General features: G+C 39.9%; 1 protein-coding gene across 4 annotated transcripts in view; it reads right to left on the reverse strand.

Moving 5' to 3' along the window:
- Window positions 1-954: 954 nt before the first annotated feature.
- Window positions 955-19,505, reverse strand: part of atp11b (ATPase phospholipid transporting 11B) — a 71,510-nt gene continuing 52,959 nt past the window's right edge. Inside the window, exons 29-31 of one of the 4 annotated variants that reach the window (XM_089118157.1) lie at window positions 13,690-13,817; window positions 7,950-8,083; window positions 955-2,300 (exon numbers count right to left, since the gene is read on the reverse strand). In XM_089118157.1, coding sequence (XP_088974283.1) covers window positions 7,981-8,083; window positions 13,690-13,817 — 231 coding nt within the window. In that variant the 3' untranslated portion in view covers window positions 955-2,300; window positions 7,950-7,980. Of the gene's footprint in view, window positions 2,301-7,949; window positions 8,084-13,689; window positions 13,818-17,247; window positions 17,334-19,505 lie in introns of those variants that run through there. The other 3 variants (XM_089118163.1, XM_089118167.1, XM_089118161.1) reach the window with 3 other exon arrangements.

The raw sequence follows: 19,505 nt of genomic DNA on the forward strand, positions 1-19,505 counted from the left end.
TGTCATGTGACTTACCAGCATCTCTTCATAAATCCTCTCCCGTGGCCTCATGGGATAGTAAAGTGTCCATCATGAACACACTTCAGAATCTCACCTGAAGTATTATGTTCAGATGGCAGCCTAGTCATTTCAATGGCAAAGTGTCTCCCAATCAATCTGAATTCACCCTATATCAGATTAAGAACATTCAGATGGTTTAAACATGCACATTTATCAGAAATTACTGCTCATTACAAGATTTTAAGAAAGCACAACAAATTAGTTCAGTCTTTTGAGATTTCAGATTCAACAGTCTTATAGTTTTGCAGTTGGGAGGTGTTGTCTAAAATGAGGGCTAGTCACGGTCTCTCCGAGTATGTGCTGTCACTTTTGCACCATGATGTCATTGTTTGCTAGATAAAGATGGGTTGTTTGCCCCAGTTTCCTGGATGTCCACCATCTGAAACTTGGTTTTCCGGGTTCACCAAAGGATGACTGTGGACTGGCGGGCCATCTCTCCCATTAAACACATTTGCAAGTATTTGCATTTCAACCAAACCAAACCACTGCAGCAAATGGACAAAACAATGATCACTTAATGCTGTGCAAGTCTGAAGGTTAGTTTTAAACATCGCGAGTTGCCAGAGCGCTACTTAATACTCTTAAAAATCGGATTAGCACAGAGATGTCTCTCGAGTCTTGTTCCCTATTGACACGGTTAATAGAGTTCACAATTTAACGAAACAAAAAAATGGTGTAGGATTTACTTTGAAACAATTTGCACTCATAATTACAAAGATACGGCAAGAAACACATTGAAGAAAATGAAGAAATTAGGCAGAAAGACTGAAATAGTATGTAAAACTCTTCAATAATCTCTGTTTTGATTAAATTTGAATGATGAATTCCTTCATCATTGTATAAATATAAGCACTTTTCACAAAACTGAAATGTGGATTAATAACAATGAAACACTAGATTTTATAAAGGTATTTATTCCGTAAATAGAACTTTCATAACATCAGCAATAAACATATTCACTGTGAGGAGAGTACAATAAGAAGAACATGTGTTTACACAAAGAAAAGATGAAACTGCAACATGGATGATTGACATCACAGCTAGATCAGGTATTCCCAGGTCTAGATCGAGTCTTATTGCTAATGTCTGTGGCATTTACTGCGTTGCTATATAATCAATGAAAACGCATTATATAGCAAAACAATTCAGCCGTTTGATTCTAACGCAAGAACTGAAACAGTTATGATCAACATTGAGATGAGAAGTGATATACAAATTAAAACTAGAGAGAAATAGTACCAAAATAGAGTAATCCACAATTGATTATGTAACCGTTTTCCATCATAAAACCTGATTCTCCAACTGCCACCCGGGTCACGGCACCAGATTTCTGGCCTTCGCAGCAAAAATAAAGACTAGACTCCTCAAAATGGGAGCGTTTATGTCGAGTTCACTTTTAGGCCTCTGTTACAGGGATATTGAGACAGACTGACCAAAGTGTAGCATGCAGTCGGATATCATAAACTTGAATATAGTTGATCTAAGCAAGTTTAAAACGGTTGTCTCGATGCTCCGGCCTCACAGTAACCCAGACTATGCCCTCTTACGTGATTAAATACACACACGCATACACACAACCAAACAGCCTTGACAAGTGGTTAGCACCACAAGCAGAAAAACAATGAACACGGCAACAATGATAAATTAACTGATGGCAATAGTTAGAAATGAACATTTAGCATGTGCAAGACAGGACAGGAGAGATGATATGCAGGCACATGACTGACGGAGGTGAACGTGACCGAGTTCAAGGACGATATATGCGAGGTTTCCATCCCGCAACATTCATGCATCATGATAATCTGTACAGTCCAAGTACAGGTAGGCATCTTAGGGTAGGAGGCTACAGGTTTGTGAGCAACTGCGCTCACGTTTAATACCTTGAAAATCAGGCAATTAAAAGAGGGAATTATGGCTTCAAACAGACCCCCTCGTTTTCCTCAGGAAAGACGGTGGCCCTCTTCCTACAGTTTCGTGGTTTACGAGCAGAAACGTTCAAGTCAGACACATCCTTTGGTTTTTCTGCGTATCCCTTGTTGCGTATCCCGCCGCTCTGATTAACAGAGCTCTTAAAGTGAGACATCAGTGGAGGTCTGGCTGGTGATTGGACAAGGGGTCGAGGCTAGGCATCTTCAGGCTCCAGACTGGGGCTGGTGCATTAACAACGAGACACCTCCATGGGCGAGAGCGTCAGGATGCTCCGGTCATTGGAGAAGAAGGTCTCGGAGTCACTCCAAGATCTGGAAGTATCAAGGAAATTGCGAACAGTGAGGGGGACAGTGTGGATGCTTCTGTGTTCAGCACATTACCATTCAATGAGCTCGAATCACATGCTCTATATTCATAACCTGTGAGGACCTGAATATTAGAGATTAGATTCATATCAAGCTATCCCCACCCAATTCAAACAGATGTTATAAAAGTAACAGACACATCTGTCCTTTCTATCATAGATTCAATTTATCTAATTTAGAACTTAAGTATGTTACGCTATTTTAAGGTGGCGTAGTTACATTGTATTAGCAATATTAAAGGGTTAGTTCACCCAAAAATGAAAATTCTGTCAGGAAATGAATAGTTGGAATAAAGTCGTTATTTTTGTTGTTTTTTGGGCACAAAATGTTTTCTCGTCACTTGATAAACTTAAGATTGAGCCACTGTAGTCACTTGGACTATTTTAATGATGTCTTTACTAACTTTTCAAGGCCAGCAAGTTTCAATCCCTCAAGAAGGCTATGGACTAGTATGCAGGAGTGATCCAGCTCTCAGATTTAATCAAAAATGTCTTAATTCGTGTTCCGAAGATGAACGAATGTCTTACGGGGTTGGAACAACATGAGGGTGAGTTAAATACTGACAGAATTTTCCTTTTTGGGTGAACCAACCCTTTAATAACTACATGTACGAGTTACGTTTAAGGTTAGTTACTTGTAATTAAGCATAATTAACTATTATAATATTCTATTACTATAGTAAGTACATGTAGTAACGTGTAACTCTACGCCACCTTAAAATAAGTGTTACCCTTAAGTATATTTTAAAATGCAAATGATTAAATTGTATAAATGAATATATCTACATTGCATCGACCACCTTTTTATTTAAATATCGAGATCTGCATCAATTCTTACACAAAAAAATCATTTAGAAGTCTTAATATATATATATATTTTAAAATCCTTAAAAGTTAAATCAAAAATTAAAATTCTGTCATTCTTTAAGGCCAATTTATACTTCTGCGTCAAGGGTACGCCGTAGTGTACGGCGTAGGCAACGCAAGTAGGTGATGCCATTGTGGGCATTTCAAGTCTTGGTTGCTCTGCAGTACTGCTCCGAAACTCTAGTTGGCGGCGGAGGGTTTTAATGTTCCACTGTGTTTAGATTCCTCACGGCTAGCTTACTACAAGCAATGGCGACTGAAAGAGAGCGGATCATGTTGGAGTTGGAGCTTATTGAGGTAGTGAAATTACTAAAACTAAAAAGGTAGAAACGAGAGAAGATGTCAGACGAGAGGGTGCGTGCGGAAATGCGTAGGAGGAAATGAGATCCCAGATAGCAAACTGACATTGAATCAACGTGGAAATATGACATCGAAACAACGTTGATCTGACATTGTTTTGCTCATCGAATTAACGTTGAACCAACGTCAGACGCGTCATTCTTTCAAAACTAACGGAAAATCAACTTGAAATCAACGCGTTGTTTCAACGTTATGAAAGCAAACCAATTTTCGATTTCATTTAGCTTTGAAGAATGCCGCGTCTGACGTTGGTTCAACGTTAATTCGATGAGCAAATCAACGTTGTTTCAATGTCATGAGAGACGTCGTTTCCACGTTGATTCAATGTCAGTTTGCTGTCTGGGATGCTACCAAGCCGACCAATCCCAGATCTTGCGGTCCGCATCGTCGCGGCGTGTAGTTACATTTTTGAGGAGGTGCGCGTCAGGCTACGGCGAAGGGTACACGGTATGGTACGCCCCTATGCGTATGCTACGCCGTACCTACTGCACGCACTCTACGCAGAAGTATAAATTGGCCTTATACAATATGGTAAACGCAAGTTCGAGTTTCTGCAAGAACTAATGAGGTTTGTTCTCGCGCATTGATCAAACAGTTGAGCTTTCTCAAACGCCAATGTTTTCGGCTGAATAGACTTTTAATGGTGGGACAGAAATCCCTCCAGTTTCAATAAAAGATCTTCATTTGTGTTCTGAATGACGTGAGGGTGAGTAATTAATGACAGGATTTCATTTTTTGGGTGAACTAACCCTTTAACTGTCCTTCATTTTTGGTATTACTTGATTTAACTTCTTATTTAACTGATTTATCTCACTTTAAAACAAATAAATCCATCTTGTTAGGTTAAAATGACCAAATATTTTGTATTATGTCTAATATATCATTTCAAACGATGGTCTAAAATGCATTTTAATTTGACACGTCAAACAATCTCTGAGGAATGGCTAACTTTAGCTTTGCATTTGCATCTTGTTTGGTTCCATGATTAAGTTTACGGTCTTGCCATTGTGTAAATGAGTTATTAATTATTGGGGTACAAGAGTATAGTGCATGAAGATCAGCAAGAAACAGACAAGAGTCACAGCCAATGGAGAAATGGATGAGGAAACGTTAGTGCAAGATGGGTTAATGGACATGGTTAATGGAAAATAAACAAATGAAGAGTTCAGATGCAAAAGCCTCTAAATGCCATTTGAAATTTTCTTCTAGAATGATAATTTTTATCAAGCTTGTATATTTAAGTTCAGTGATTTCACTTAAATGGCAATGATAATTACCTATTAATTGTTATTTAAGTGAAATTACTGAACTTAAATATACAAGTTTGATAAAAATCATCATTAAAGAAGAAAATTTCAAATGGCACTTAGAGGCTTTTGCATCTGAACTCTTCAAATATAAACACAACATCCTTCCACAGCCCTGGCATTCACATAGATTACATTCTCATGAACGTATATTAACCTTTTTCTAGGCATAATATGTTGGGTATGGTACCTATGGTATATATGAAACTAAGATAATTTACAGTATACAAGTAGAAACCAATTCATAACATAAATCGAGTACTTGTAGAAAAATATGTGTATATAGGTTTACTATAAAATGCATATAATATTTGTAAATAGAGTGGAATTAAGCAGCCCTTGAGGATCTGAGCCGTTGCGAAGCCATGTTCCTCAAACGCCAGACCTGCTACTCTTGAACACCAGAGGGCATTGTCTTCATCAACAGATCAGCCATATTAGAAACAGATCCATGCTATATAAGAGCAAGAATACACCGATAGCTACAGTAATTATCTTTGGATTACGTGTAAGAAGGTAGTACAGGGCAAATTAAAAGTACCATCTTCATATGTTGCAGATGAAGACAACCGTTTTAAGATCTTGAAGAGGTAAAAAGTTAGAGCGTGTTTTACAGTATATCATTAAATGAATGCATATTCAGGGTACATGTGGCTTACTGGCTTCAAACCATAGTAAACAATCTCTTTCATTACCTAAAGCAGTGGTTCTCAATTGGTTTTGCTGTAGACATCATGTGATCTACCGAAGGCATACACAAATACCCGAACACTGAACAGTAAAGGAAACACTGTTTAGGAGGATGAGTTGGCTTCATGTTACCAAGTAACGGATGATTTTGTGCCAAACCAACAGAGTGTGATTGGATGCACAGACATAAAACAAACAAAAGATATGCGACACGACTATAGAGAATTGGCTAAAGCAAAGTAGGAGACGAGACTCAAACTCAGATTGTCTGAAGCGTGTTTAGTGCGACATGAAGCCGTCCAACATGGGAAACGTTAGTCCTTCCTACAAACAAATTTAAAACAGCAACATACGAGCCATTTTTAGACCCACCAGTTGAGAACCACTGGAAGAAAAGCAGCATAGATCATTGATAAATGCAACAACTTATAATAGTTTAGATGCTTCATTTGCGACAGCATAAGACGGAGAGGGAAATAACAGGGTCAACGAACATCGATGAACACATACTCTGGCGTTCATCGATTGCTTAACATATTTGAATAGGAAACGCTGCCCTCATGCAGTTACACACACTGATTTGACTTCCGTAACTGTGCGTTCACACCGGACGTGAATAGCGCGTCAAATTCGCGTCTAGTTTAACGTTTGACCACTTTGGGTTAACTCGCGCATCAAGAGTGAAACTGACGCGCCGTAAAAACAAAATCGAAACCCATTGGCGGCCATCTTTTTTATGTTGATCGAGCATTCATCGAGAAAGTCACCGAGTATTTTCTCTGGAGAAAAGAACAGTGGCGTGGGGATCATCGTCGGCGTATTTGTGGCGAATCGTTTGGCGAGTTTCACCATTTGCTCGCTCCAGGAGCTGCGCTGGATGACGGCCGCTGTCCGCGCCCAGTTTGATGACCTGTTGTCCCGCATCGGAGCGAGGATCACCCTCGCCCTCATCCATCTAATCTGTCATTTATTTTGATGATAAATAGAGCTAACCTCCAAAAGTTATTAACCTGTCCTGTGATTTTTTCTCTCTCACGTCCAGACACGAACTTGTGCACAGGTATGTTGGTTGTCTTTACATCATAATAATATTTCATATAATCTAGATATGGAATAAATAACATTCAATAGAAAATGAACATGTCTCGTATATTGAAATAAAGTTTTAAGAGATCAAATATTTGCTTTGTTGTGCATTAGAACCATATTACCAAATAATAATATTGAAGCATCCAGATCCTTCACCACGTGACAGCAGCAGGCTCCTGATTGGTTGACGCCAAAGTTCAGATTTTTCAACTCGGGCGGCAGACGCGAATTCGCGTCAAACACGTGAACGCACAAATAGCACTAACTAAATCATTCGCGCGTAACGTGCTAAACGCACCATTCGCGCAAATTATGCGTATTCGCATTTACCGCGCCGCGCTCTACGCCTCATTCGCACTACAGGAATCTTTTACGTGCGTAACGCGTCTTTGCATTGACTTACCATTGAAATCATTCGCGCCTATTCGGATCCGGTGTGAACGCACCATAAGGCTTCGAGTTAAAAGTAACAACAAAAAAAAGATGAACGAAAGCAATCCTCTCGAAAGACTACAGTTACCAGCGTCTCACTAAATCACTCACGATGTGGTCCCTTGTTTCTTTGAACTAAATGAGCCAGTGGCTCCCGTTGGCCAGTCAGAGCCGAGACTCCTCTAGTACCCTGCGCTTCAATGGCAGTGTTCGAGCCGTTAAACTGGAGCTGGAGACCAGGTCCACTGCGGAGTGGCTTCCCAAAGTGCGGATACAGACGGTCAAGACGATTAGGCTTAGGAGTGCATTACAGTCGCATGCCATCATCACAAGCCCCTCCGCCGAGAGGAACACACGCAAGGCAAAGACGCGGATTACAACACTTCAACAGGGATGCAACGTCTCAGAACACGCAATGACATGGATCAAGTCATATAGTCCAACATTCGATATTTGTATAAACTGGCACTATAAACGTTTGCCTTGCTAATAACTGGACGAGACGACTTCAGCGTTTATGGACTCGTGTGGAGGCACAATATTTAAGGTGAATCTTCAGCAGAGAACATTTATCAGCAGAGACACGAACACCAGCAAAGGAGGACGCACCTCGAGAGATGATGAAAGACGAAGACAGTGAGTTGGCAGATTCACGTCTCCTTGTATAGGTACGTACCTGGAGACTTCTAACTAATCTTTGTAACATTAAAGGCAAATGAAAGCACCCGTCTGTAATCATTAGGGAATGCTTGAGTGCTTGGCGGCCTCACTGGTCCCGGGCCGCGGGCTCGTCGTGCTCCAGCTTGTAGGAGATGTGTTTACAGCAGAGGCGAGAGAGAGAGAGGTCACACCTGGAGGCTCGTGCGGGGTCGCACCGGCCCGTCATGCGCTCCACCAGCCGGCCCAGCCGTGAGCAGGCGTTCTGCCCCTCCGAGAAGCAGCACACCGAGTCCACGCATCCGATGCCCTTGTACTCCTCAATAGACTGCAGGAGGAAAAGGAGAGGTGAGCCAGAACACACCAAACAGCTTCTAACAAATGTTTCTGTATATATCATTTGCTCATTAATGTTCATAATGGGCAATGACTAGATGCCTTTATTTTGTCATATTACACGTCAATCTGTTTTATATTTCGCAACACTTTCACAAAAACGGCACAAAATTGGGCTTAAAGGGCTAGGTAATTCTGCCATCGTTTACTCCCCCTTTTGTCGTTACAAACCTGTAAAACTTTCGTTCACCTTCAGAACACAAATTAAGATATTTGGGATGAAATCCAGCAACGTTAGACAAAAATCGCAGTTCGTTACGTACCTCGGCTTTAAAGTCACGATTCGGTATGTTTTCGATATAGCGGAAAGAAAAAAAATGCCAGAGAAATTTCCTATTTGTTAAAATTTTTCAATAAAGTGCGAGTTTTCCTACATCGTAAAACTTTCAGGTTTATAAATGGGGGTCATTTTTGAAGGATGAACAAATAATGTTTTGGCCATCACATTAAAAATAACATTTAAATATATATTTATTTATATATTATTTGAGTTCTGAAGTGTTGGAAAAAGATGTGTGAAGTACTTGAAAGCATTTCACCATTCCAGCCAAACTGGTTCCAGTTAGTGTTACTATATTAAATCCATGGTGAATGTTGCTGGTCTGTGGACGTAAAGTATTACTAGTTCATTCCATATACAGTATAAGAAGTGGTATTGAGACAAGTGAAGCCCATTTTTAGCGATTTTTTTAGGACTTCCGTTCCTGACGCGCAGACTCAAACAGAGCTTGACGACGTAGATGTGACGTGAGCAACCCGTCTGTCTTCTAGTACTGTGGCATGAGAAATCTGAATCATTCCCTTCCGAAATGTGCAGCCGCGGAGAGTGTGAGTAGGAGCTGTCCATGAGCTAGAAGAAGGAGACAATTTTGCTACGTATTCTGATGAATTATTTAGTAATTTTGCCTCCGCGTTTCCCCGATGCCCGCGAGCTTCTCCTCCTGTCCATACGGTAATCTCTCTACTGTGCGACAGAGAGTCGCGTGGGTATGACGCAATCGTTAGCCTACTTTCACTAAAACTGCTTCTACGGGGCCATAACATATGGAGCATTTTATACATTGTCGTGTTTCTTTAGAAATAAATAAAGGACAAATGGGGTCTTCAAACGCCTCAGGTGTAAAGTTATTCGCTGTCAAAGTGACGCCAAAATGAATGGGAGTCAATGGGAATGCTAACACAAGTGAAGCTCTGCTACAAGATGGCGGCTCCCGGGAGGCTTCAACTTCCGGTCAATGGATTACCCCCTTGGTTCATTCACGGCACAATGTTTCTCCTTTCTCCTCCACAACTTTGTGGTGGTCGCATTTTGTCGGCAGGAAAAATGGTCCAAGGAATCGTTCGGTTTGTATACGTACCGAACCGGAAGCCTCGAACCGGAGCGGTTCAATACGAATACATGTACCGTTACACCCCTAGGCAACGTCATTGCAACTTTCAAGGCCCAGAAAGTCCATGTGACTACAGAACACCATCTTAAATGTTATGAAGCGAGCGATGAGAATACTCTGTGCGCAAAATAACGACTTTATTCAATAATCTCTTCTCTTCCACGTCATTCTCCTGTTGACGCAGTGTAAACAGTGCAGCACTTCCTGATTCTACGTGGTGTCTTCACTACCTTTCTAGGCCTTGAAAGTTACAATGACATTGCTGGATTTCATCAAAAATATCTTAATTTGTGTTCTGAAGATGAACGCGAGTCTTACGGGTTTGTAACGACATAAGAGGGAGTAATTACTGACAATTTTCGGTTTTGGGTGAACGATCCCTTTAAGGGTGTTTACAAAGGGCCTCGCTCTGTGTCATCTGTGTCAAATGTGGATTTCAAGTACTGAAAAGCCCAAAGTATACTTCAGTTTTGAAGTGAACACTTGCATAGGTATGCGGCTGACACATGCGCGTTAGAAAGTTATCTCTGTCCAGTGTCTGTACTACTTTTGTCTAGAAGATAAAAACTTTTTTTAATCTAGCGAAGAGAGTTTCTCTTAAACACTTCATAAAAGCGCTAGTCAACGTGGACGTCTATTGTCGGTGCTGTTCTAGTAGGTTGTTTTTAATTTAATTTTCGACTGTAATACAAGAAACAGCCTAGTGTTGCCCTTGTAAACTAACTTATTAAAAAAATAAGAAGGCGCATATGCAAGCTGAGTGTACATAGTATAGGTGGTTTGTAAAATCGAGTTGTACATGAAACCTAGCCTATCTGTAAAAAGCAAGTGTGCCGCACACAACCTGAAATGTGAAGCCAAAATATTTGTATCGCCCCCTGGTGACTGGCTGCAGTACAGGTCTTAAAACTCGTCCTCTCAAACCAAACCAAAACATCCAATTACAATTCCTCCCCCAAAAATGGTTTCTGTCAATTACAGAAGTTCTCATCAGGCTAAGTGGTAATTATTTTTAGTTAGTTAATTATTTGATGCTAGCATCAAGATTGACAGCTGTGTTTGCGGGGGGAAGCTTGATACCGCGACTACACCTCATGGACTCAGGCTTCACATCATCTAATCATTGATTTCAACGGCCACTCCAAGAATATTTTCACTTCATTTTTCTATAGTGGAAAAAAAGGGGAGACACATCAACCATCTTTTTTACAGTTTATGGTAAAACTGAAGCAAACTTTGGATTAAAGGGGATGTGAGAAGCACAATATACAGACCTTATTTACAGATAATGAAATTGTGGATTAGTTTCATTATTTTCAGCTACATGAAACCACTAACTTTATTTGAAATAGTTGATGGATATTTTTTCCCTACAATGAATTAAATGTCAGTTCAATAGATTGTCAGAGAACTTGAGAACTTGCTTTAAATGAACAAAGCAATGATGCACCAATTTGTACACTATTTGAAGAAAGTGTCACATGTGCAAATAAGACACATGTTTATAATAATAACAACACCTAAACCAAACCTTGAATATGGGACAGGACATCCCAATAATGGGAGGCATTGCTTGAAACACTGAACTCAAATCATAAATGCAGTGCATGGTTTAACATATACATGAGAGGTCTGAAATGAGACAATGAATAACCTAAAAAGTGATAAATGATGCCGTCTCTTCAGAAACACAGACATCCTTGGCCTCTGCCTGGACAGAGATTACAGTTCCACTTAACTCCTTTATTCAATACTCAATTACTGAAGACGAGCTTGTTCAATTACAGCCTGAGCAATCCAACAGGAATTAATTCAAATCAGATGCACTCAAAAACCACCCAGAGAAGAAAGAGTGTGTGTGCGGCCAGAGCTGAGGAAATCAATTCTCTGATCTCGCTCAAGCAACCTGACTAGGCATTATGCAAACTACCAATATTAACATTAAACCCCTTCTTGAGCATGCCTTGCAGAATTATCAGTCTTGAGACAAACGTGTATGTTGACTAATGCATAAACGAGGACTTTGGGTCCAGAGGAACGGTTTTTAATGATTGATCTACTAGCTCACAAATAACATGAGCTATAATGACAGACAAGTGATCCTCAAATATTTCTTGTTAACCCGAGCTCGCTGGGTTAAAGATTTAGCTATTACGACATGGACCATGGTAGTTCTGCTAAAAATAAAAAATAAAAATCAATATAAACAGGAAGTAGCTGAAAGATTGAATGCAGTGTGACTTCAACCGTATCCTGTAGTTGTAAATAACGAGTCAGTCATTCGTGCAGCTCTAATCAAAAGCAGAATCGCTGGAGGGGTTGAGGAATAACCAGCAGATGAAAACCGACTGCTGTCATTTCATCTCAGCTACAAATAAATGTGCTAGCCATTAAACACACCACATTTACCCATTGGATATCTGTAGAGGTTTATGAACAACTGCGGCTCACTCACTGTAGCAAACGTTCGAGTTCTGAGTGATGCACACCAGTCAAATCAGAAGTGAAACTAGGGTTTGCGGGGAAAAATGTGAGTGATACACCAAATTCTTTACTCTGTGTGTGTGTGTATTGAATACAGGAGTCCCTACTGAACTGTAAACCAAAAAATATTTGTTTTGGTGTCCAAAAAAGTGACACTTAATTAGAGCTGCAACAACTAATCGATTTATCAATGAAAAAGTGTAGTCACTGGACTTTAAATGAGTGAGTGATGCATTTCTATGGACAATGCACATGTGGAAAACACCGAATGAGCTGCTGTGGGGAGAGTGCACAACCCAAGCCGTCCAAAACACGAGAAAGACGTGCTTTAAACGAACATTCATTTAGTTATTAGTGTTAATTTTAGCCTTGTGTGCCGTTTATTGCATGCTCTCTCCATTTGTTTTCATAGCATTCAACTGGCACATTGTTTCGACAACCCTGAACAAAATGATTCATTTTGTACATTTTTTTGGTCAGATTTTCTTCCGATTAATCGATTATCAAAATAACCGTTAGACACAGCCCTGCACTGCATTTACAACTAGTTTTGCTAAACGTAAGTATATGCATTTAAAGGAGTAGTTCACTTTTTTTTAAAAAACTTGTGCTGATAATTTACTCACCCCCATGTCATCCAAGATGTCCATGTCTTTCTTTCTTCAGTCGAAAAGAAATTAAGGTTTTTGATGAAAACATTCCAGGATTTTTCTCCATATAATGGACTTCAATGGGAACCAAACGGTTCAAGGTCCAAAAGACGGTTTCAGTGCAAACTGTTCAAAGGGCTTTAAACGATTCCAGACGATGAAAATGAACGAATCTTTTTTCATGTCATTTGGTTCACTCAACGAGCGAAATGAACAAACTGACTCAGGAAAAGATTTTGATGAACGAGTTCGAACAGGAGAGTCATGAATGTGCATCACAGAACAGAGCAAGACGAACATTTGAGCTTATAAAACTTAAACTTTGTTATTTATTTATTAAATGAGCGATCGTTTCGCTTGATAAGACCCTTATTCATCGTCTGGAATCGTTTAAAGCCCTTTGAACAGTTTGCACTGAAACTCTCTTTTGGACCTTGAACCGTTTGGTTCCCATTGAAGTCCATTATATGGAGAAAAATCTTGGAATGTTTTCATCAAAAACCTTCATTTCTTTTCGACTGAAGAAAGAAAGACATGGACATCTTGGATGACATGGGGGTGAGTAAACTATCTGCAAAAGTTTTATTCAAGTTTAATTGTCGCTACCACAATTTTTCAGGGGTTAATTACTAAAATCTGTACACATAATGCAATTTGGCTGCAGTGTACACATGCTATAATAACAATAAAGAGAGCATTAGTGAATCACACATAGCTGTCAGCAACTGTTCATTCATGATGGAAAAACAGCAGCTCATTCAATGACAAACACTAATGACATCACTATTAGAGCAATCACTTGTTAAACAACGTCACAAGGATGAAGATGATCATAAAGACATGCACACATAAGGCACTTGAGATTAGATTAGTCTAATGTAACAGACCAAGGTCTAAGACTCATGCCAGCGTTAAGAGCCCCCCAGAGCAGCCCTCGCTCCTGGTTACATCACGGGGAGAACGAGTGTCCCACGACCCCGCACACACACACACAGACGGGGGTGTAGCACTACCTAGGGGAAGGGTGGGGCTGACCCAGAGGCGGAGGAAAAGCAGCGATCAGTGGCCGATTGTCCTCGCCTCTGCTCCCGATTTCAGCAGAGTCATATTCTGAGCTGACTGAAACCTTATCCGCTTCCATCTGGAAGGACAAAACAACGCGGTAAGTCTCCCGAACGGATGAAAACAGAAGAAAGGTGAACGAGCATGAAACCGCCCCACGTCCGCTGCAAGAAAACACTTCTACCGAAGTCGAGGGCTCTGTTGAGAAACCTAGTGACCAGAGGGCACTTTCTACGGCAGCATCACACTCTTTGAGGAGAAAGCAGAGAGACGCGGTTTAAATACGCTGAACGATTTGGGAATAAATAAAACAAACCAACCCTGAATAACTGGTTCCCAACAGCCTCTCTTTGTATGGTCATTTTATACTGTAATTTTAAAGTGCAGGTTTGTACAAAATTGGGAGTACCTCATGCATTGTGGATCACCAGGTTTGCTTTGTTCCTTAATTATGAATTTCCACCCACATAACTGACATGGCCAAACCAAGAGTCTTGCTATTGGTCGGTTGATGCTAATTTGTGCGTCAAAGTTCCCCAAACTTGCACCTGACATTAATTACACAAAGGGAAATGTATTGTCCATCAGGCAATATTCTTCACCATGCAGACTCCCATTGAACTGACAACGGTAAAAGTGGCCACAATTACTAGCCCCTTTCACACATACAGTCCTTACTGGTCAATTACTTGTAACAGATCATGTGTGAACAGGACCTTTTCAAATATACCGGAAAATTGGTTCTGGCAATTTACCAGTAAGGGAAGTTCTAACGTTACCAGTATATTGCTAAAAACACTCAGCAAATGGTCATTTTGGAACGTAAAGATGCACACAAACGTGACAAATCTCTTCACTTCGACACTAACAAACTAGTCCGTTTAAAAGACTGATTCCTTTAGTTAGTTATGGCAGAACGAAGCTTTTCGGAACTTTGAATCAATTTGCGAAGCAATTGATTCTGTGTTTTGAGTCTCTCGAAACGCCACGCGCTGGCGACCTCTTCTGGTCAAAATGTGTAAATGCAGCAAAACACGCATGTTTTACAAATTTGTATTTAATTTTTACTTAAGTCTAATCTATCATACAAATTTAACAAATAATCTAATATTCAAATATGATGTATACTAAATAAATATGTTATTTCATTAAATTGTAGGGGTTGTTTTATTAATCTTATGGAGAGCGTGGTTAATCGGAACACTGCCTTTACACAAGGGTTTAATCAAATGTCTACAAATCAATAAAATTGATCCGAGATCAGGTAAAACCATCATTGGGCACACAGAAATGACGTAAAGCTTCGTTTAGCCAAATCACGTGACTTTAGCAGTTTGATGCGAACTCCGAATCTCGAAGCAAACGATTCGACCATTACTAAATTCAGTTCTGCGAGGTCAAAGGTCAGCTAAACAAGCGCATCTAAAACGTTCAGATAAATGGAAACTTATCCTAGGGAAACGTAGACAACTAACGTAACACGGAGCTAAGCTAAACTAAACAGTTAAGTCACAAACACAACGTTACGACAGATAAACTCGTGTAAAAACTAGTGAACGTAAGTTAGATTAACTTAGATAAACCGAGGCATATACACTGTACAACAAGATTCAGGTGTAACTTAGGTCGGTAAATGAGGGATAAACCGGGTGGTCGTTAGACATTAAATTAATCTGCCGACTAAACTAATTTACCAACACATAAACAACACACACAGTTAAGCTGAAATGCAAAAGGACGAAAGCGTTGAATAAAAACGAACACTAATATTAAACAAATGCATCTAATGAAAGGATAAAACTCACGCCGCTTGTTCATTTAACCCTAAGTGAGTGTGAGTGAAGATTAGCGCTATCTTGCACGTATGTTTGGACCAACCAGAAGATATTAAAAGCAACGGCTCTGGGCCATTCATAAAGTTGACGCAGATGTTTCCTCAGCACTGTTTACAAATGTCTTCAAAGTGATACCGAAACTAAAGCGCTTCTCCTCGTCCGGGCGGATGAAAAGACTTGTCAACAACTTTACAGAAGGTCACTTCCGGTTAATGACATCATCAAAAAGTTTACCGGTATTTTGAGCTGTAACTGAGCCCAGTAACTGATCTAATCCCAGTAACTGAGCAGATTGTGAAATACTCACACCAACAACCATGCCACGCTCAAAATTGCTTAAATCACCTTTCTTTCCCATTCTGACATTCAGTTTGGAGTTCAGGAGATTGTCTTGATCAGGACCACACCCCTAAATGCATTGAAGACACTGCCATGTGATTGGTTGATTAGATCAGTGTTTCCCAACCCTGTTCCTGGCGGCACACCAACACTGCGCGTATTCTTTGTCTCCCTTATCAAACACACCTGATTCAACCCATCAGCTCATAATCAGATGGGTTAATGAGCTGATGAGTTGAATCAGGTGTGTTTTAGATTAGGGAGACAAAGAATACGCGCAGTGTTGGTGTGCCGCCAGGAACAGGGTTGGGAAACACTGATCTAATCAACCAATCACATGGCAGTGTCTTCAATGCATTTAGGGGTGTGGTCCTGGTCAAGACAATCTCCTGAACTCCAAACTGAATGTCAGAATGGGAAAGAAAGGTGATTTAAGCAAAATTGAACAGGTGTTCCTAATAATCCTTTAGTTGAGTATATATATATATATATATGGGACCTCAGCACTATTTCCGGACAGTTTACCAGTTTGGTATACTAATAGTACAATTGTAGGCTATTTATATTGAATAAAAATGTAAATGTATTTGTAATTTACTTTGAATTAAATACATATATTTCAAATACATTTACTTTTCACTAGGGGGATCTTGAGATAGAGATTGTACTTTTATTGGTGGGTCCTGGAATGGGAAAGTCTGGGAACCCCTGCTTTACATTATTAAAATGTTCTCCACATCAAGGTCTTTTTAGATCTGTTCACTGAAAGGAACCCAAAATAGTTTTTCTTTAGCATTGTGACAAAAAGCCACATCACATGGATTTAAATAGCTATATTTTGTCCAGCACTTTGGTCAACCAAGGTTGTTTTAAATGTGCTTTATAAATACAATAAACTTGAAACTTGAACTTGATCTCTATTTAAGAGTGTGTGAAGCTGCCTTAGAAGGGTTGAACACATAAAGTCAAGTCACTTGGTTTGGAAACAGAGCAAACAAGCTGTCAAAATCAGATTTTAATGGGGTTTTTTTTTTACCCTTTTTTAATGGTGCTTTGCTGTAGCTGGACTGGAGCTCATTTCCCTGCTCGTTGGTAGAGAGTAAAGATACAATCGTGTTGGGTGCATGCAGTCCAGGAACACATTTATTTTTCATACGCTGGTGCACAAAGAGCAGCGAGCTCAAGGCCGTGCTGCACGAGGAAGCTTACGTCTGCTTTAAATCTGGCCTACACACTCATGCACATGCAGGGTGAAGAGTTTATCTCACACTCCTCTTTGAACGCATGTTAGTTTGTCCTGCCGCATGCAGTGTGGGAGTGTCTCTCCTACTCTACCTAATCTTGCCCAGCTGATTCTTGGCTCTGGACAGAGGCTGAAGTGCGATGAAGTCGTCACCTATAGCCACGCGGTTGGTGTACATCTACAGGACACACACAGAGGGTCAGTAAAGAGAAGGAAGAGTCACATGTGCAGTTATACACTCAAGACCACAATGCAGCAACCACACACATTCAGAAATGAGAAAGACAGGAAACAGGAAGCGAGCGGTCGACGCAGAGAGAGAGAGAGAATGCACTCGGAGCGATCGGGTGTCATCCGCAGGGCAGCGTCTGCTGACGGCACACAACCGCACCGCAGCGAGACTTCAGTTACAGGCTCACACACAATGGAAGGATTAAAACTCAATGGATGAGAGAGAGAAAGAAAGAAAGAAAGAAAGAAAGAAAGAAAGAAAGAAACAAACAAACAAACAAACAAACAGAGAAAGATAGAAAAAAAATGCAAAAAAAAGGTTGAAAAAATTAATCATACAAAGCCGATATATGGCATAATCCAAATTTTTGGGCTCATCTCTCTCATTCGGCACAAACGGAAAAAGGGCTCGACGTTGAGCTCATCATGTACTCATCCTTCCGGCAAGTAAACCGTCCTTCGCTTGTCTGAGTAAAAAAGGTGCTTTTATGGAAAGAATAATAATATTTTTTTGTGTTGTAAATATAATTTAATCTGAATCAATATTCCTATCATTTGACATGTTTAAATCTGCAAATTTGGGATAATATTTGTCATTTTTACAGAAGTTGTAGCATATTCCTTTTGTAAAGCTACAGAACTTGTTTGTCTCAGTGTTTATTAACCCTCTGAGGACGGATTGGGCGGTACCGCCCAAAATGACATACTTTTACAAATGTGTACTTATCTTAAAAACTATTCATGATAGAGAGGTTTTGCCGTCTTCCTCAGATTCCACTGAAAACAGTGATAACCGGATACCCGGAGACACACCGTCAAAGGCCAATGAAATCGATGTTGTTTGGCAGATTCACGAGCAACAACCAATGGAAAAATTGCCGATGGAGGAATATTTTTCTTACCCAATCAGGGGAAGGTTACCATGACGTATTCTAGCAAATCAGAGGACTCTGTAGCCTTGCAAGGGGTGGTACTATAGAGTAAGGGATATGACGCAAACAGCGTCGAGTGCTGGAGGAGAGGACAGAAAGGGAACGGACGCGTCGAGTATAAACAAGGCTTTTTACGGAGCGAGAGCGCGCTGAGCTTTATATGAGAGAGAGACAGAAGAATTATAATATATATATATACATACAATTATAGCATTATTTATTATTTTAGCTCTTTTATGATGGCAAGCAGTAAACGATTTACGGTGGAACGGGCTCTGGAACAATTACTGGAGAGTGACGAGGAGAAATGTCTAAGCATTCCTAAGAAAAACGCCTGGGACTATTTGTAAATAAACTTATTTAATTGTTTTTTTAATTGTTCTTTACAGATTTTATTTAACAATTACACATGTCTGTCAAGAAAAGGCTTTGACATATATATTTTTTGTTCAAAAACTGTTCACTATTGTTGTGTGCTTTTCGGAAATAAATGACAAAAATTGAATTTCAGTTTTTGAAATTCTCTAGTTTATTGTACATTTTTCACTCATACTTCATTTATAAACACATTACATGCATGATTATGTTAGTTTAGGGTCTTCTGAATCCATAGACACCAAACACATAGTGTTCCATCTCCATTACATATACTGTAGTTTATAAGCCTAAATGTAAAAATAGAGAAAACGGACCAAAAAGGGCTTAGTCCCCAGAGGGTTAGGGTCTGAAATAAAACAAGAGGAGAACTGAAATATTCCAACACTTTCTGTGATGTAGTTATAGTTGCTTATCATCAGAAGTAATAAGAAAGGACTCTTTATATTAAGGTAGTAGCCTAGTGAGTGTTGGGGGAATCGCTTTTTTCTCTATTTTTCGTCAAACTGCAGTTTTTGTTCCCGTAATTTCATCGCATAAAGAAATCGACCCGCATAATCAAGGATTTTTGCCCGCAACAATTACAAAAAAAACTGGAAGGACTGGTAAATGAGGAACTTTAACATGTCAGTGAGGAAGTTTTTTTCACACAAATACTAACAGAAAGTAAACATGACGCTACAACCTGCCATTATCTATTCTCATAATTCAACCAGACATGCTAGCCCTCCCAGAGTCCAGACATACGCAGAAGATCTGCCATATCTGTGATGCTGCATGTCTGAGTGGGCTCGAGTGAAGCTGCTGGTGAG

The sequence above is a fragment of the Pimephales promelas genome, chromosome 2 (genome assembly GCF_988280905.1).
Source record: "Pimephales promelas chromosome 2, fPimPro1.hap1.1, whole genome shotgun sequence".
NCBI classification, from domain to species: domain Eukaryota; kingdom Metazoa; phylum Chordata; class Actinopteri; order Cypriniformes; family Leuciscidae; genus Pimephales; species Pimephales promelas.